Source organism: Fonsecaea pedrosoi (genome assembly GCF_000835455.1).
Source record: "Fonsecaea pedrosoi CBS 271.37 unplaced genomic scaffold supercont1.8, whole genome shotgun sequence".
NCBI lineage: Eukaryota > Fungi > Ascomycota > Eurotiomycetes > Chaetothyriales > Herpotrichiellaceae > Fonsecaea > Fonsecaea pedrosoi.
This window is the reverse complement of record NW_013550608.1, coordinates 853,199-872,124: the sequence shown is the minus strand read 5'-3', so window position 1 is coordinate 872,124 and position 18,926 is coordinate 853,199. Positions and strand designations below refer to the sequence as shown.

The following is an 18,926-nucleotide window of genomic DNA, read 5'->3' as shown; positions in this document are numbered from 1 at the left end:
CGAAGCCTAGACGTGGATGTAGGGCTATTTTGAGCGAATTTGCTGACAAGGGGAGATGTCCTGACTCCTGAGCAGGATCACCAAGGTTGTCAGATAGCCGAGCTCCCAATCCAGAACCCTGCGGTTTTCCCCCCTGCGGATGAGTAGACATGTCAGCTCTTTATCTTCCATCTCGAACGGAGATTAGCTGTCCAGTAATACCAAGGTCAAGTTGAAAGCCCGAGGGTAACAAGGCCGCTTCTTCGGTGGAAAAATCGGACGCAGCCCAAACAAGTTGTCGTCAAAGCGCGCTGGATACATATCTCGTACTGGGCAAAAACAGGTCAAAGGAAGCAGACTAAAAGAAAGTAGCTCGGGTGGGCCTTTAATAGACTTGTATACGGTATGACCATTGGTATCAACTGCTTACCGTTCAGTCATAGCCCGGTTGTATAACCATCGACGGGTGTACTAATCCAGAACCAATCCAATGAAATAGTGCACCGTGACCATCAGGTCAAGACCTGGCCCGATCTTCACCGTACTAATGTGGACAAAGGCCATCCTGAAGGAAGTACGTTGTCATCGTCCACATGAGGTGAGAGTGATAGGGGTCATCCTTGCCGTCAGCATCGAACCTCAGGAGCCAGGATATAGTCCCCAGCCACACCAAACACTCCACATCCCCCGCAAATGTGCAGTACAACATGAGGTGCTTTGTTCCGACAGGGCTTTTAGGCCATCAGCGGAAAAATTCACCGTCTCACCGTCGTTGTGCCGTTCGACGGCTTTTCCTGATCTGGACGTGCCCGATAATAGAACCTCCCTTGTTGAGGTGTTGGCCAGCCTAATTTCTGCACGGATACGGAATATAATCTTTCTTTTAAAAGTTCGAATCGATAGCCTTCCCATCAAGTCTGCCACCAAATATTACAACCCCTCTGAGATATTTAGTGAATCAAGGGCGCCAACTTCATCCAGAATCAATAAATCGGTCATTCGATACCATGACTTCCCACGCTCCAGCTTCTACAAGCCATATGCCGGCCCCCCAGTTGCACCCAAACGTAAGAGCCTCCACCGGTACCCCGGCCGATAATATCAGGTTCCAAACACAGACAAATTGGCAGGCGGGAACTTCTGCTGCAGCACACCCTCCTGGCCTTCAGCCGCCGCCGCCCTCGTCCCGCCCGCATGGATCATCACCACCATCCTCAGTGCGTGCCATGACCCCTTCGACCAGAGGCCAGACTAGCACGACATCCTCCATTGCCAGCGGGCAGAGTGTTCCCCCACTCACACCTGGTTCTGTCGGAACAACCCCCGCAGGCTCGCTGCGAGGGATCCCTCCTACGCCCAGATCCGAACGTCCCATGACAGGTTCCATTAACAGCTCGCGGTTCCCGCCACAGTCGACTCGAACCCACCCTACCATGGCCCCCACCATGGACACGTCGGTGCGGAGTCCCCAGTTTTCGAGCTTCTCTTTTGGCCGCCAAACTGGATCTTCCCTCACGAGCGAGGGATCGGTACAGGGCGACATAGGCTCAATGGGTGGGGGCTCAACGCGTGGGCTTGCGCCTTCGAGTAAGTTCGGCAACAGCTCTTCACCATCTATTGCGAGTCGGTCGAATTCATCCTTTGGCCAGTTCAGCAACACCAACAGTGCCGGTAGCCAGGGGTCCCAGCCTATGGCTACCAATCACCCGCAAGAACCCGTCGCGGGTGGCAGCCGTTTCCCAGGAGCATACGGCGACCACGACACTAGTGTTAATCATCAAGCAGCCATGGGCGAAGGAGACGAGAATTGGGGGGAAGAAGAAGAACACTATCCCGAAGACGAAGAGGACGACGACGAGGGTTTATACGGCGATACCGAGGATGCGACATTCGCCACGCACATGGAGGACGAAGAAGATGATGAGAATTATCAGTATCAGTAGATAATGGTGAGGGCTCCAACCGTTTCAGTGGAGATGGAGTCAAACTCACAAAATATAATCTACAATAGAGGATGAGAAATGAGCGAGGTGGAAGCGGAGAATTGCAGCTGTTAGACTATAGAGAGGCTCTGGGTCGAACCCTTCTCCCACAGATCTGTGTTGACAAGGTAGTTCTTTGATTAAATGCATTTTCATAGAACAGACGGTGGTGAACCAAGTGAGAAACCCCTTCCAATGCCTCCTTTTTTAACGCAGCCTTGCCTGCGAATCCACGTTTGGTTGTGTGCCAAGCCCCAGCCTCGTCGACAACTGCGCCACTGACGAAACTCTTCCAGCATCAACCACCATCACCACCACCACCACCAGGGCACTCTTTTGTTCCCACTCCTCGTCGTGTCGTTGAGACTCTAATTTATCCGGAGACGCATCCTCTGGGCTGGACTCTCGCTCAACTCACTCCGCATCATGTCCAACTTTGACCCCAATGCGATCCTCCGCGGCGCGCAACTCACCTTTGTAGGCGCCCATCGAGCTCTTCAAAACCCGGAGCTGTTCACCACCGCACACTATCGACAAGCCGCCATCGCCGTCTGCGCGGGCCTCGCCATCCGCATCATCCTCAACATTCCCATCTACCTCGTCAAAATCTTGATCTGGATCACATCCATATTTGTCAACCTCGACCATGAGACCTGGGACGACAAGGTCATCTCGGGCCTGGACTTCATCTCACGATCGGTGCTTCAGATCCCTTTTGGTCTGATGATGATCATGGGCTCCGTGACCCCGACACTGGACAACCTGTTCATGGAGTCCCTGAAGTGGGTCGACACGACGTACGTGCAGAAGCACAAGTCCGACGACCCGGCCACCTTGCGGGGTATGTACTATCCAACCCTCAAGATGTACTCGACGCATGGCGACCGGGAGAAGAAGGAACGGCGGTCCCCGGTCGATGGAGTCATCATCTTCTTCACCAAGTACGGCCGACGAGCCGCGATCTCACTGGCCATCTACGCCCTCACGTTCCTGCCAGGGGTAGGCCGTTTCGTCCTCCCCGCGGCGTCGTTCTACACGTTCAACAAGGCCGTCGGGCCCGTGCCGGCGGGCATCGTCTTCGCGTCCGGCCTGGTCCTCCCGAAGCACTACATGGTGCACTTTTTGCAGACGTACTTCTCGAGCCGCAGCCTCATGTCGCGCCTGCTGGAGCCCTACTTCGTCCGCATCCGCTTCACCCCCCAGCAGAAGAAGATCTGGTTCCTCGACCGCAGCGGCGTGCTGTTCGGCTTCTCCGCCGCCTTCGCCGTCATGGTCAAGGTGCCCCTGCTGGGAGTGCTCATCTACGGCATCGCCGAAGCCAGCACCGCCTACCTCATCACAAAGATTACCGAGCCGCCCCCGCCGCCCGGCGGACGCGCCGTCCAGGAGTTCATCGACAGCGAGGTGCGCTGGAAGAACAAGCATCTCTTCCTCAACCTGCCCCTGGACCGTCTCGACGAGTTCAACGCCCGCTTGACCGGTGCGGAAAAGGTGGGTAGTGGTAGTCTCGACGAGGCCACCCAAGTCCCCAGGAGAAAGTTTACATAGAACGAACGGTTTCGGTCAAGTGCAGGTTTCTTCAGAAGTATGAGTGGATGATTAGAACATGATCGAGGAAACGATTTGGTCCGGGATACACTGGTCTCTTTAGAGTTTGTTGGTTCTGGTACGGTTCAACGTTCGGCTGGCTATTGGGGGAAAACAAGCGACGAGAGGATCTCCACAAGGACCAAAAAAAAAAGACTGACAAGATTCAGTCTGGGCTCATTATGAATACATTTGATTTTTTGATTGATCATTGACCATAGTGGGCTTTTCTTTATACCTCCGACTTAATCCGCACGTCTAGCAGGGGGGAATGGCCCATTGCTATACAGAAATATGCCGCCAAAGCACCCGCCATCTTGAGTGCTGTATATCCAACAAGCCTGGTGGCAATCCGGCTCACTTATACTCGTAGAAACCCCTGCCGCTCTTCTTGCCCAGCCAGCCAGCATCCACATACTGCCTTAGCAGCACGCTGGGCCTGTATTTGCTATCGCCCAGACCGGCATGTAACGTCTCCATGATGGCCAGACAAGTGTCCAGGCCGATGAAATCCGCCAGCGTGAGCGGGCCCATTGGCACATTGGTCCCGTTCTTCATGATGCTGTCGATGTCCTCCTTCTTGCCCACCCCGGTCTCCAAGCAGATGATCGCTTCGTTGATGTAGGGCATCAGGATCCGGTTGGCGAGGAATCCCGGGATGTCGGCTGAGACAGAGCAGACTTTGCCCATCTTCTCGCAGAATGCGACGGCCGTCGCGAGCGTCTCGGGAGAGGTCTGCAGGCCGGAGATGATCTCCACGCCCTTCTGGACGGGCACTGGGTTCATGAAGTGCGTCGACACAACCCGCGACGACGCCGAGGTATCGGTGGGGTCCTTTGTGGTCGCACGCGCGATCCTGGTGATGCTGATACTCGACGTGTTTGTGGCCAGGATGGCATGTTTGGGACATGTCTCGGCGAGTTCAGCAAAGATTTTTTCCTTCAACGACGGGATCTCGGGGACGGCTTCGATGACCATGTCCACGTCGGACAGGTCCGATATCTTTGTGGTGGGCCTTAACCTCTCTCTTGTAGCCTTTGCGATCTCTTCGGTGATCTTTTGCTTCGAGACATCCTTTGCGAGGAGCTTGTCGGCGAATGCGAGGCCGCGGTCGAGCGACTGTTGGGACGTGTCCACAAGCGTGACTGGGACTTGGGCTTTTTGAGCTGCGACAAGTGCAATTCCTAGACCCTGTTCGTCGTTAGAAGCTGGACATGGACTTCACAATTTCACCTATGACAAAAGCATACCATTTGACCAGCACCAACGACACCAAGCTTCTTCACTTCGAAGCCCAATGAGGGCGTGGAAGAGAATTGGCGGTTGAGCGAGGCGAGCCTCTGCGAGGCAACTTGCGACTTTGAAGGAGCCATCAGTCGGGAGGAAAATCTCGACAACGAAGCCATTGGGGAGAAGCTGTTGGCAGTTCACCTATGCGAGTTGAGGAATCTCTCGACTCGAATGCGCCCGCTTGTGCTTCAAAAGGTCTGGAAACGCCGGGATTTCTCCTTGAAGCGCCCGCCAAGGCTCCCACTCGCCCTTATCGAAAACCGAGGCTCACCGATAAGAGGCGAAACGTGCACTATGGGGGGCTGCATGGTCCGCCCGAATGCCTTAACGCGTCCTGAGCACGCGTCGCTGCGCGTGTCTTTCCAACACCTGCCTCTTCGCTGTCGTCAACTTCCTGATTTCTCGACAATGACGGTAATGACTAGACGATATGGACTATATCGACGACAGCAATCCTTTCACCAAGGCCCAGACCGTTCATCCTGAAGTTCGGGCCTATGTTTACAGTCTGGTCAACGCAGTATGTGTCTCTTCGCCCCTGGTTAACACTGAATATTCTAACGTACGCTAGCTTGGTGGGAGTAGTACAGACGACGATGGCCGCTACGTCCTCGGTGACGACGCGCTTGCCTGTCTTCGGGATCTCAAGCGGTGGCTGAAGCTGTACGACGAGAAGAACAACCGCCTCGATGTCGCGAGATGTCTAGCAGAAGCCAAGCTTGTCGGGGGAGACCTGATACCCATTCTCGCCTCGTGGCCCGAAGACGGCAAGGAGAACAAGCTGAAGGCTCGCGTTGCGCTGGCATGCTTGGAAGTACTGGTGCCGTTAACATGGCCACTGGAGACTACAGGAGAAATGACCGTTAACCATCACCGACACACGCCATACATTCAGCAAGCACAAGTCGTATACAAGGCCGCCGTCCTGGGCTGCGACACTAGCAATATCCTCCGCCAGGTAGTGCGCATTGGCTTACCCTCGATAGCCGTGGCCAGAGATGAGAGAACGAGCCGAGACGAAGGTATCCTCAAGCTTATGCTCTACTTCTTTCGAAACATCGCCGTGATTCAGCAGATTCCCAATTTACCGAGCCAGGGCTTGGATTCAGAAGTCTCCCGATCGGCGACCATAGAGGCGTTCAGAGACCAAGATGTTTTTGCTCTGCTTCTGACCATCTGCTCAAATATGGGAGACGATTTCAACTTGCAGGATGTTATTGTGTTGGACATACTCTTCAACTTGATCAAAGGTGTCGACCCGCGAAGACTGTGGATGACACAGCAAGAGAGGAAGAGTCAGGGCATCACGGACCTGGGGGCCGCTCTCGCTGTGGAGGAGAGCAAGAATCGAGACGCGAAGAAGCATCAGTGGAGCAGACATGGACGCTTCGGAACCATGATATGGGTAAAACGAGAGGGAGAAAAGATGTCGGCCGTCTCGGGCCAGGACAATCTCCGAAACGATCAGCAGGCGCTGTTGAACATGGACAAGTCCAAGAAATGGAATAAGCCTCAACAGAAACGCAGAGATATCGACCACACAATCCACGATTTCGATCGCACTACTCATCTCACTGACTCGGCGGCCGAGAAGCTACGAAACTTCGTCGAGGAGTTCCTCGATTCTGGATTTAATCCATTCTTTACACATCTGCGCAAAGCCATTGAGCGAGAGGCAGAACGGCTGGTCGATGTCAACTATCGCCAGTTTTTCTATGCAGTGGCATGGTTTCTCGAAGCCGAGCGTATCCGACGAGAGACGCAGAAGAAGGAGGTCAAGCCAGACAAAGTGCGAGACGACTTTACCGATGAGAGCTATTCGATTGTTGCCGCTGTTCTCAATCAAGAAACTTTCATCATGCTGAATCGATTCATGCAAGTGTCCTTGGACAACAAAGAGTGGCAAGACTTGAATGCCTGCATGCGATGCTTCACTCAGGTTTTGCTTACGGTACAAGAGATGACACAGAGCCCGTTGGAAGAGGATCAAGAAATCGCGGACAACATCCAAAACCGAATCTTTTACGAGGAAACGACGCATGATCGAGTCGTGGAGATCCTGAAAGGCTACAAGGATCAGGGCTTTGGCTATCTCGACGCTTGCACGGAGCTCTCGCACGTCTTTTTACGCATGCTGGAGAGATATTCGAAGGAGAACGTCGACCTGCAGATACGGTCTCGTCGCAGGGCGAAGAAGAAGCGTCAGGAAGAGAGGAGAAAACTTGCTCAACCCGGTGACGATCCTGCTGCGGATGACGAGGTGTCTGAGAATGAAGACATCGCCGACGTGGTTCAAGTCTCCAAGGAACGAAAGTTCGATTTCAATCGATTCGCGGCAAAGTTCTCGACACAAAACTCTGTCAACACCTTTGTCTCTCTTACAACCTTATACCGAGATCTCAGCGTTGAACAACTCAAACGTGCCCATCGATTCTTCTATCGAGTCGCGTTTAAGCAGGACTTGGCTGTCCTCCTTTATCGTATCGACATCATCGCCCTTTTCAACAAGATGATCAACGGACCGGATGGCCTCGACAGGAGACATGCAATGTACAGAGAATGGTCGGAATTTTCCAGACAAGTGTTCAAGAAGATGTTCAAGAAGATCGATCAGCGACCCGAGCTGATAGTGGAAATGCTATTCAGTAAAATCAACTCGACACTGTACTATCTCGAATACGGTCAGGAGAAACAGACAATCGCAACCACTCGTGCGCCTGCAGAACTAGAAATCAGGCCGGCGCCCGGAAGAGATATCAAGGAACAGATCGGGATTGTCGTCACAGTCCTGCTGAAAGACGGCAAGGCAGATCTTGTGCGATGGGTCAAGACGACACTGGGAAACGCTTTTGATGAACGACATGCCTGGGAAGCCGAAGCCGAAGCACGGAGACTGGGAATTACCGAGGCCGCACAAAGGGATGGAGAGGAACCCCCGGAAAACGTTGATGTCGGGGAACCATCGTACATAACTGTGCACGCTTCCTCGGAGGACATCAAGATGGCAATGTTCAAGAACGGAAGACTCAAGTTGCTGATGCGTTTGGTTGGCTTTGAAATGCTCGGAGATGAAGACGTGCTTGGAACGACGTGGATCATCCCAGGACAAGTATCCGCTGGACAGCTTTCAGATCACAAGGCGGCAGTCGAACAGTACGAACAGACGCCGTGGCAAGGGGAAGACGAGAATGAAGACGCCGAAGACATGATCCGTCGTGCAAGGAACAAAGAGAAGCCAGACCGAGATGATGGGGACGAAGCGCCACGCGACGCATTCATTGACGACTCTGAAGGTGAAGAGGACTTTCTGTTCCCGGACAATCCGCGCAAGAAGAAATCCAAGGACGCCATTGCCGAACTCCGGGCGAAGCGCAAAAGGAAGCGAGGCGAAGATGACGATGGAGAGGATGACATTGACGAGGAACTTGCGGCCCAAAGAAGAGCCGCACGAAAAGCAGCTGCATTGGACAGGCGACGCAAAATCAAGAGTGAAGCTTACATCAGGGACAGTGACGATGAATCCGATGCAGAGAAGGACCGGCTCTTCTTCGAGAGGGAGGAGCAGATGCGAACGAAGTATGCGGAAAAGATTCGCAATGAGCTTCAAAACCAGACCAGCCTGGGTATCAGTGAGCAGCGACCGAAAGCAACCAAGAGAGCCAAGAAGCAGCATGCTGCTCAGACAGAGGAAGAGCGAGAGAGTGACGACGATCTGCTTATGACTGACACCGATGACCACCATACCGAGCCAGCGTCATCGCAGCAGCGGCGGGTGTGGGATAGTGAGGATGAGGAAGAGGACGATGGCGATACTCCAATGTCCTCACAAAGCGCACAAGCGAATATTGAAGCAGGTGACGGACACACTAAGCTCCGCGAGCTTGACCAGCCACGCGCCGCTGTCGAAATCGGCAGCAAAACATTCCAAGCGGAGGTGGAATTGAGTGATGACGATGAAGAGATAATACCGACAGCGAGACGACGGCCTATGGTTCGGGGAGGGTTTGTTGTGGATAGCGACGACGATGAGTGACAGCGAAGACCGTGGTGGTAACTCATACAAGAAGAGGCACCCCCGTTATTAATTCAATCGTTAAACTCGACCTCTGTGTCTTTTTTTTGTATCCTCCATCCATGAAGATGTACTCGGTAAATGGGATGATATCGTGGTTGGCTGACCAGGGTGCCAGGGTGCCAGGTTACACATGCCAATTGTAGCACATGTCGGGATGCGCCGACGGCCACTGAGCGACATCAACACGACGCCGATTGGCTGCCCACCCTCGTCTTCTCTGAACCACTTGTGGCCACTCTTTTTTCTTGCTTGCTTCTCCGTCTCTTCGTATTCCTGATAAGGCCTCTTGCTCAATGCCACGGTGAAAGAGCGCCAGGGTGATTTGTTTTCGTTGCTGTTTGCATCTTTTTTTCCCCCTCCTCTATTTAGATGCCGCCACATTCCTTGGAAGAATAGACTCTTTCTCGTCCCCGGACTAGATACTCGCAAATAGACCAGCAAAGATGACCCAGCAACGCATTTATTTTGGCCGCTTCATCTCCACCCCGAAGCCTGATGAGCTGCTGATACGGACGGGCGCCGTGCTGGTGGACCGGAAAGACGGCAGAGGCGTGATTGAAAAGGCGGACTGGACTGTGAACGGGCCAAATGACGCGATTAGCAAGTTCGGCGTCGAGGCGCCCGTGGTCACTGCTGGGGATGATGGATTCTTCTTTCCTGGTTTTATTGGTAGGTCACGATTTGGACGACACACCTTTGCTGGTCCAGCATCTGTGCTGATTTGGCGACAAACACAACGAGCGAAGAATTGTTCGCGGAACAAGGCTGACCATAGCGCTACACACAGATACCCATATACACGCTTCGCAATATCCCAACATCGGCATATTCGGAAAGTCGACTCTCCTGGATTGGTTGACCACATACACGTTCCCGCTGGAATCCTCGCTCGGCACCGACAAATCTCCCATGTACAAAGATTCCATTGAGCCACCCGATCCCCTCGCTCGCGCCAAAGCTGTCTACAACCGGGTGGTCTCCAAGACTCTCTCTCTCGGGACGACAACCGCGTCATACTATGCCACAATTCACGTCGAGGCGACGAATCTTCTTGCCGACATTACGTTCAAGAAGGGTCAAAGGGCGTATATTGGGCGAGTGTGCATGGATCGACCCGAGACGTGTCCGGACTATTACAGAGACGAGAGCACCGAGCAGACGATAGCAAACACGAAAGCCAGCATCGAATATTGCAGATCCCTTGACCCCTCAGGAGAGCTCGTGGCTCACATCATCACTCCGAGGTTTGCCCCTAGCTGTCTGCCCGAAACACTATCCCAACTAGGCACATTAGCCAAGGAAGAAGATCTCAGGGTGCAGACGCACATCTCAGAGAACCTGAACGAAGTGAAATGGGTCCAGGAGTTGTTTCCCGACCAGTCGAGTTACGCAGGGGTCTATGACCATCATGGCTTGCTGACACCACGAACGATCCTGGCGCACGCAGTACACCTCAGCCAGGAAGAGATGCAACTGGTCAGGCAGAGGAAAACCAAGATCAGTCACTGTCCCGCGAGCAATAGTGCACTGGGGAGTGGATTGTGCCCGGTGCGGGCGTTGCTGGATGAAGGGATCGAAGTGGGCTTGGGCACAGATATCAGCGGTGGGTATAGCCCCAGCATACTTGATGCGGTGCGGAACGCTTGCATTGTGAGCCGACACGTGGGATTCTTGAATGGTGGTGACAGCAAGTACAACCTCAGCGTGGCAGAAGGACTGTGGTTGGCCACAATGGGTGGCGCCAAAGTAGTAGGGATGGAAGGGAGGCTGGGTGGCTTCGACGAGGGCATGCTCTGGGATGTACAGGAGATTGTGATGGGGGATGTTGATGCTAGTGGAGGCGGGGTCGACACAGGGGTGGACATCTTTGGCTGGGAATCTTGGGAGGATCGAGTCGCCAAATGGGTGTGGAATGGCGACGAGAGGAATATCAAACGAGTCTGGGTGGGAGGGAGGTTGGTACACGAGAGGGGATGATGGAGTGAGGAACGGAAGAATGCTTCTCCCAGGGATATCGAGCGGACATTCAGATCACAGCATACGGTGTACTTATTCTGATTAGCGTGTAGGACGACACATTTCGTCGTATGACATCCTCTTATACCATATATATCCCCATATATCTGTGAGTGACCTGTATACCGTTGCTTATGTAACGGGTATGAGTCCTCACGTGACCAGTCCTCTGGATACGATTTCCACCCGAATTCCATCCCTGCGCCAACCCACCATGCGGTCCATCCCACCCCCATCGTCACCCAGTTCCTCACAAGTCGAATCGCCAACGGGCAGCCAAAAGCTTGAAACCCTCGTAACCCTCGTTTCCATTTCACGTGCGTTTTTATTCAATCAACAATGGTCGTTGATCCCTTTTCTTACCACCCATCTTGTTCTCGTCACCCTCACTTTTTTTCCCGGTCCCAGTCCGCAATGCAAGAGGACTGCCTCCACTCGCCCGGCAAGTAGCTCCAGCAGCAATGTGTGCTCCTCGTGACGTGCTCAGTGGCTGGCCTCGGATCGCTCAGTCTCACCCTTGAGCTCCTCTAGCCTAGCCTCCCACTTGCAGAAAACCCCCACGAGCCTCAAGTCGTCCTTGTGCTCGGGGTCGCCATCATGAATGCCTCCGCTGCGAGTTCACAACCTCCGGTGGGACATGGACAAACCTCGCCTGGAAGGGGTTTTGGTGCTGCACTCGTCTCCCTCGTGACTTTTCTCCCTCATGCGTTGTTATGGATCATAGGATTCTGTACAATCACACTGCCGACATGGTTGTTCACTCTGTTTTCGATGAGTTTGACCTTTACCATGAATTTCACCACCCTGTGAGTGATCTCCCCCCTCACTTGTTTCACTGTGGCGTCTACTAACAGCTGGCAGACTCGTCATTTTCGTCGCAATATTCTCGACCGTCAGTTGGTTCATCCGCTACCGTTTCCTCAATTATTATACACACCTGCCTCAAGAGCCGCAGCGAAAAGAGCCCCAGCTCGATTTGTTTCCAGACACGCAAGATGGGGACTCGAAGCCGGGCTTGGCCAACTACCTCGACGAATTCCTGAGCGCGATCAAGGTGTTTGGATACCTGGAGAGGCCGATCTTTCACGAGTTGACGCGAACGATGCAGACTAGGAAGCTCATTGCGGGGGAGACATTGCTGCTCGAGGAAGAGAAAGGGTTTTGTCTGGTGGTGGATGGGTTGGTCCAGATATTTGTCAAGTCGTTGAGAGACACACCCGAAGGCACCAGCACTGGTCAAATTGACTTGTTCGACGAAGACGAAGGATATCGGGAAGGCAACCAGGGCTATCAGTTATTGACCGAAGTTAAAAATGGTGCCTCAATGTCCTCTCTATTCTCCATCTTGTCCTTGTTCACCGAAGATGTCAAGCTGCGCCATGACGATCAGATTCCCAATGGTACACGATTTACCAACCATGTCACCCGCACGCCCGATTCCAACGTTGCCAGCCCAACCATGGATCCGCCCACGCCAGGGTCGGCCGTCGCTGGCGCTCTCAGCGAGACGCAGAAAGCGAGGCTGCCCAGTGTTCCACCTTTGACACTTGGATCTGCCTTTGATGAACACCACTATAAGACCAAGCAAGCCAGACCCAAGTCCTCGGTCTCTGCGCACCCTGATATTGTGGCGAGGGCGGTGGTTGACACCACAATAGCCATCATCCCAGCGAGCGCATTTCGACGCCTGACTAGAGTGTACCCCAAAGCCACTGCCCACATAGTTCAGGTGATACTGACAAGGCTGCACCGAGTGACGCTGTCGACCGCACACCAGTATCTCGGGCTGACCTCGGAGGTCCTGCAGATCGAGAAGCTGATGAATAAATACACCAGTTATGATCTGCCCAACCATATCCGCGGCCACGCCCTTGACCGGTTGCGGGACAAATTTGCAAAGGAACGAGAGAGGATTGGGCCCGAAGAAGGGATGAAGGGGATCGCATTGCACAACCCGACGGCAGGTCGGCGCCGGTCTTCCAGTGGACTTCGCAGAGAAGCAGCCACAATCGCCCGGCTCAATGCAGCAAAGGGTGCCGCCTCTTCTTCAGCACCCAACTCTGTGCGGCCGGGAATCGGAGACAGAAATGTCAGCTCGGGCGATCTGCATGGCGCATCGAGGCCAAGTCAGAGACCTACTAGCCTCCACCTCCGCTCCACCTCGAACTGGACGAGTATGGGAGCCCCTGACGGCCTCAGATTGGATATGAGCCCGATGGGGAACCGCGAACAACCGCCATTTCGCCAGACTTCGTTCCACAGCGACATGCCCCATCGACAGGATTCCGTTCATGAAGACAGTTTGTTTCGTGAGTCCGTGCTGGAATGCATGGCCAAGGCTCTCGGATTGAGCGAGTCAGTGACCCAGGCCTTGAAAGGAGGTCCGGTCTCGGTCGAACAGTCTCCACGGCTTGTCTCGTATGATGCGAAACGCCAGACGGCCATTTTCAACAACGCTTTTGGCTTCATTGACCCTTATGAAGGCTCAGCGGATGGCGAGTCCGAGTCCATAACGGCTTCGGCAGCCAGTGTCGGTGGTTCGCTGAACAACCGAACCTTGAGTGAAGAATTGATGGACGATGTCGAGATTGTGTTTTTCCCCAAGGGCTCTGTTTTGGTCGAACAAGGCGAACGCAACCCAGGTCTCTACTATGTTATCGACGGGTTCTTGGACGTCAGCATCCCCATTGAAGAGAAAGAAGAAAGACAAGAATCGGTCGATCGCCACCGATCGCGCAGAGGCTCCCGCGACGAGACATTTCCACGGCTGCGAAGAACTAGAACCTCCACTTCCCGGACTCAGTCGACCGCTGGCTTTCCCGGACAGCCCAAGGAGAACAAAAGAATGGTGCAAGAGACATTATTTCTGGTAAAACCTGGCGGCATTGCTGGCTATGTTGGGACATTGTCGTCCTACAGATCGTTTACGGACGTGACCGCGAAAACAGATGTCTATGTCGGTTTCCTGCCTCGGTCTGCGTTGGAAAGGGTCGCCGAGAAGTATCCCATTGTCCTCCTGACGATGGCGAAACGGCTCACCAGTCTTCTTCCCAGGCTGATCTTACACATTGATTTTGCTCTCGAGTGGGTACAAGTCAATGCTGGCCAGGTCATCCATCATCAGGGCGACGACAGCGATGCCATCTACATTGTCCTCAACGGGCGACTGAGGGCAGTGCGCGAGCTTGAGGGTGGAACGATGCGGGTGACCGGCGAATACGGTCAAGGCGAGAGCATCGGCGAATTGGAAGTTATGACGGATGGTACCAGGCCCGCAACCCTGCACGCTATACGTGATACGGAGCTGGCAAAGTTCCCCAGGAGCCTGTTTAACAGTCTGGCCCAGGAGCATCCCAATATCACCATCCAAATTTCCAAGTTGATCGCACAGCGCATGCGAGCGCTTATCGAAGCCCCGTTGACAGAAAAGGGCCAAGAGAGAAAGAGGGCCGCGCTGAGTGACTCGAGCACATCGACCCTGAATCTCCGAACGATCGCAGTGTTACCAGTTACCGCCGGTGTCCCAGTCGTTGAATTCGGCAATCGTTTACTGGCAGCCTTGAGCCAGACCGGAGTGCCAAGTGGCGTTACTCTGCTGAACCAAGCCATCATTCTGAGCCATCTCGGTCGACATGCCTTTAACCGAATGGGTCGCCTGAAGTTGTCGCAGTACCTCGCCGACCTCGAAGAGAAATACGGCATGGTGCTCTACATTGCAGATACCAGTGTGAATGCGCCTTGGACCCAGACTTGTATCTCCCAAGCAGACTGTATCCTGCTGGTTGGCTTGGCCGAGAGCTCGCCGAACATTGGTGAGTACGAGCGATTCCTTCTGGGAATGAAGACAACTGCTCGGAAGGACCTTGTGCTGCTCCACGTCGACCGATACTCACAGCCGGGCTTGACCAGGAGATGGATGAGCAACCGCATGTGGATCAACGGTGGTCATCATCACATCCAGATGGCATTTCGTGTGAGCCCGGAGGCCACGCCTCACTCTCCTCCGAGAAGGTTCGGCTCGGCGATCAAGCAAAGCGTTCAGGTCATTCAAGCAGAGATACAGAAATACACCTCGCGTAGAGTTCGCCACGCTCCGCTGTACTCTGCCGACACCCCTTTCAAAGGCGACCTGCATCGACTTGCGAGACGACTCTGTGGCAAATCTGTTGGGCTGGTGCTCGGTGGAGGAGGTGCGCGTGGTATTTCCCACATCGGGGTCATCCAGGCTCTGGAAGAGGCCGGCATCCCGATTGACATTGTTGGGGGGACTTCGATCGGTGCATTTTTGGGGGCGCTCTATGCCCGCGACGCCGACGTGGTGCCAATGTACGGACGTGCAAAGAAGTTTGCCGGACGGATGGGCAGTATGTGGCGATTTGCGCTCGACTTGACCTACCCTTCGGCGTCATACACGACGGGCCACGAGTTTAACCGGGGCATATTCAAGGCATTCGGGGACTCGCAGATTGAAGACTTTTGGCTGCCATTCTACTGCAACACGACCAACATTAGCAAATCGCGAGCCGAGATCCACACTTCGGGATATGCGTGGAGGTATGTCCGGGCCAGCATGTCCCTCGCTGGGTTGATCCCGCCGATATGCGATGAGGGCAGCATGCTCCTTGACGGCGGATACATCGACAACCTCACTGTCCAACACATGAAGTCTCTGGGGACCGATCTTGTATTCGCAGTCGACGTTGGTGCCGTGGACGACGACACTCCGCAACAGTACGGCGACACGCTCTCGGGGTTTTGGTCGTTGCTCAACCGCTGGAACCCATTCTCGTCGATTCCCAATCCACCCACCCTGTCCGACATCCAAGCTCGGCTCGCGTACGTCTCCTCGGTTGACGCACTGGAGCGGGCCAAAGCAACCCCGGGCTGCATATACATGCGGCCGCCGATCGAAGCGTACGGGACGTTGGAGTTTGCCAAGTTCGACGAGATCTACGAGGTCGGGTACAGTTACGCCAAGGAGTTTCTCGCCAGGTTGCGCAACGAGGGCCAGTTGAACGGCATCATCGACGCGTGGGTCGACGCGGGCGATGAGGAGGGCAAGAAGTTGTTGAGGGCTATGGCGCCGCGGCGCGCGAGTATTTGAGTTGGCGGCAGGAGACGGTGGTCCTCGTCGTCCTCGTCGTTGGGTTCTGCAAAACTAGGTCAAGGTTGTCTTGCATGGCCCAGGAGTAAGTTTGCTGGTGCTGGTGATGATAAAAGTACGTAAGGATATATACAGGTCCAAACAGAGACCACATACACCACCGAAAAGAATAATCAAGGTCGCGTTCTATGCTGCTCGCTCTCTCCTCCCTTGTTACCTACACTATTGAGAATGGCCTAAGATTAGATGTGGACGTGGATACGGATATTGATACTGAGATAGATAAGAATATGCTATACGAATGATACTTGGGTTGGAAGATTCTCGGCCTTTGAGGAGGGAAGGAAGGAAGATAGAGCTCTCTCTCTCCCTGTGCATCTCTGTGCATCTCTGTACACCCCCCTCATCTCCCTTTCTTATCTTAGTAATCTCACCGAATCTTTGGCGAAATCAGAATCTTGATCTGATCGTCCCGGTTGTTGACCAGTTCCTCGAACCCCTTGGGTCCCGTGTCCTCGAGGGCGATGCGGCTGGTGACCATTTTCTCGTAGCCTTGAAAGGAGCCTGCCGGTAGGTACTCGAGTCAGTGACACTTCTGCCGCAGGCCCAGGGGGGGGGGGAGAGATGTATGTATGCATGTATAGATAGATGGGAGGTTGTGATGATCCATTTTCATGTGGAGAGTGAGTGCATCATGTGTCATGTGTTTTATGTGTAGATGTGTAGATGTGTCAATGTAAAAGGTTCGAGGTAAGGAAGACTTGCCTTTGGCCATCAACTCCATGACCTCCTTGAAATCCTGCTCGTTGTAGCAGCACGAGCTCATGAACTTGACCTCCTTGAAGAAGAAGGGCAGGAATTGGATTTGGATCTTTGACACACCGAACCAGTTAGTTATTGCGTTTGATCAGTAAACTCTTCTCTCTCTCTCTCTCTCTCTTCCTCTCTCCCTCCGTTCCGCGGAGTCTGGACAAAAAGGGAAACATTTCTTTCTGATACACCCCATATATGTTGTGTGTATGGATAGAAATATACGAGGGAATATGCTGGGAGAGGTCGAAAGAAAGAGAAACTCACCGGTTTCTCCCACACAGCGACATTGACAAACGTCCCGCCCGACCTCAAGGCGTCGAACCCGGCCTCCAGCGCGGGCTGCACGCCCGCACAGTCAAAGACGACGTCGACGCCCTTGCCGCCCGTCAGTTCGCGACAGACGTCGCCGACCTTTTCGGAGCGCGGGTCGACGACCCGGTCGACGACGTCCTTGGCCTGCTCCTTCCGCTTGGCCGTGGGCTCGCTCAGCACGATCTTGTTGACGCGGTGGGCGCGCAGCACGGACATGAGGGCCGCGCCGACGGGGCCGCCGCCGAGGATCAGGACGTTCAACCCGGCCAGGTCCAGGCCCGACGCCTTGGCCGCGTGGTGGCACACGACCAGCGGCTCGATGACGGCCGCGTACTCGAGGCTCACGTTGTCCGGCAGCGGGAGGCAGTGCGCCTCCTCGACCGTGGCGTACTCGGACAGCCCGCCGCCCTTGCCGCTGCTGCCGCCGATGAAACCCAGTTTGTGGCAGATGTGGTCGTCGCCCGCCGTGCAGCTCGTGCACGTCCGGCAGATGCAGTGCGGGTCGACCATGACGGCCTGCCCGACCTGGAGCTTGGAGCCCGGGGGCACGGATTTTAAGCGCCCGCAGAACTCGTGGCCGAAGATGATGGGGCGCGGTTCGCCCGTGGTCGGGTCGACGGTGCGCATCAGCACGGGTCCTGCGATTGGATTCGTGTTTAGTAGGTAGGTAGAGAGATATGGTTCGCAGGGGAGTGTCATTGTTGTTGTTGTCATTATCATCGTCGTCGTCACCACCACCACCACCACCACCACCACCACCACCTCTTCCTCTTCCATTCAAAAACACCTCCCAACAACACAAAGACTCAGTCCACAAACTTACCGGCAGCATACTCGTGCAAATCACTCCCACAGATTCCACACCATTCCACCTCGACGAGGCATTCTCCCGGCCCCGGTTCGGGGATGGGGACCTCTTCGACGCGAATGTCCCTGTTGCCGTAGAACCGGGCTGCTCTCATGGACGACATTTCTGTAGGTTCTGTGTCCGACGTCCAAAAAGGGTGGTTATATCTCTGAGGAGATTTCCCGCGGTGTGTGTGTGGCTCTGCTTTTCTTCCTCAGGGAGAGGGGGGGGGGATGATGGTGGGGGTGGTTTTACGACTCGTAAAAAACGAGATTTTGAATCAAGAGGCACAGAAGAAGCGAAAGGGGAAGGGGTTAGGATAGAATATAATAATAGTTTTAATCGGGTAGGGCAGATGAACGACGGCGACGAGGAGGATGGATGGATGGATGGATGGATGGATGACCAAACTATTATAACACGCCCTGACAGTCAGCCACGGTACATTACCTGATAGGTATGTAAGAAGATCACATATAGATATCCTGTGCACAGACTGACAGAGAGAGTCAAGCCGATCAAAACTATTCGTTACCTCGGATAAAACCCACCTTCTGCCGCTGCTGCCCTTTTTTTTTCTCTTTCTCCTCACTCTTGGGTTGGTTTAGTAACAAAACAAAACATGTGACGAGGTTGACGAGAATCGACTTTGTAAGTCCCCGAGCCGACCGGATAGAGGAGTCGCGACGAGTTAGAGGTCACCGACTAAGGGAGTGACGAGTACATGGACATGGACTTTTGTCGAATTGCCGAGTACGAGCCAAATAGCGTAGAACCCCAGGAACGCGTGTGGGGGGAAAAGAGGAGAGAGGAGACAAGAGTGGGAGAAAAGGAAATGGGCGGAGAAAAGAAAAAGAGAAGGGAAAAACAAATGCGGGTAAGGAACTCCGATTGAAGGGGATGCGTGCATGACACTTTGGG

General features: G+C 54.1%; 7 protein-coding genes across 7 annotated transcripts; 5 read left to right on the top strand and 2 right to left on the bottom strand.

Annotated features, from left to right (window-relative positions):
• Positions 1-986: 986 nt before the first annotated feature.
• Positions 987-1,922, top strand: Z517_11634 (uncharacterized protein; the record flags this gene model as incomplete). The annotated part of the gene is made up of 1 exon (XM_013423218.1): positions 987-1,922. The coding sequence occupies one exon, from the start codon at positions 987-989 to the stop codon at positions 1,920-1,922; it is 936 nt and encodes a 311-aa protein (XP_013278672.1).
• Positions 1,923-2,387: 465 nt separating this feature from the next.
• On the top strand, positions 2,388-3,509 carry Z517_11633 (uncharacterized protein; the record flags this gene model as incomplete). The annotated part of the gene is made up of 1 exon (XM_013423217.1): positions 2,388-3,509. The coding sequence occupies one exon, from the start codon at positions 2,388-2,390 to the stop codon at positions 3,507-3,509; it is 1,122 nt and encodes a 373-aa protein (XP_013278671.1).
• Positions 3,510-3,905: 396 nt separating this feature from the next.
• On the bottom strand, positions 3,906-4,954 carry Z517_11632 (uncharacterized protein; the record flags this gene model as incomplete). Its single annotated transcript, XM_013423216.1, has 2 exons — positions 3,906-4,739; positions 4,799-4,954. The coding sequence occupies 2 exons, from the start codon at positions 4,952-4,954 to the stop codon at positions 3,906-3,908; spliced, it is 990 nt and encodes a 329-aa protein (XP_013278670.1).
• Positions 4,955-5,268: 314 nt separating this feature from the next.
• On the top strand, positions 5,269-8,871 carry Z517_11631 (uncharacterized protein; the record flags this gene model as incomplete). Its single annotated transcript, XM_013423215.1, has 2 exons — positions 5,269-5,358; positions 5,410-8,871. The coding sequence occupies 2 exons, from the start codon at positions 5,269-5,271 to the stop codon at positions 8,869-8,871; spliced, it is 3,552 nt and encodes a 1,183-aa protein (XP_013278669.1).
• A 485-nt stretch (positions 8,872-9,356) lies between these two features.
• Positions 9,357-10,890, top strand: Z517_11630 (guanine deaminase; the record flags this gene model as incomplete). Its single annotated transcript, XM_013423214.1, has 2 exons — positions 9,357-9,582; positions 9,701-10,890. The coding sequence occupies 2 exons, from the start codon at positions 9,357-9,359 to the stop codon at positions 10,888-10,890; spliced, it is 1,416 nt and encodes a 471-aa protein (XP_013278668.1).
• Positions 10,891-11,526: 636 nt separating this feature from the next.
• On the top strand, positions 11,527-16,033 carry Z517_11629 (uncharacterized protein; the record flags this gene model as incomplete). The annotated part of the gene is made up of 2 exons (XM_013423213.1): positions 11,527-11,735; positions 11,791-16,033. 2 exons carry the CDS (start codon positions 11,527-11,529, stop codon positions 16,031-16,033), a joined length of 4,452 nt encoding a protein of 1,483 aa, XP_013278667.1.
• A 430-nt stretch (positions 16,034-16,463) lies between these two features.
• On the bottom strand, positions 16,464-18,129 carry Z517_11628 (chlorophyll synthesis pathway protein BchC; the record flags this gene model as incomplete). The annotated part of the gene is made up of 4 exons (XM_013423212.1): positions 16,464-16,563; positions 16,795-16,904; positions 17,111-17,796; positions 17,982-18,129. The coding sequence occupies 4 exons, from the start codon at positions 18,127-18,129 to the stop codon at positions 16,464-16,466; spliced, it is 1,044 nt and encodes a 347-aa protein (XP_013278666.1).
• Positions 18,130-18,926: the final 797 nt, after the last annotated feature.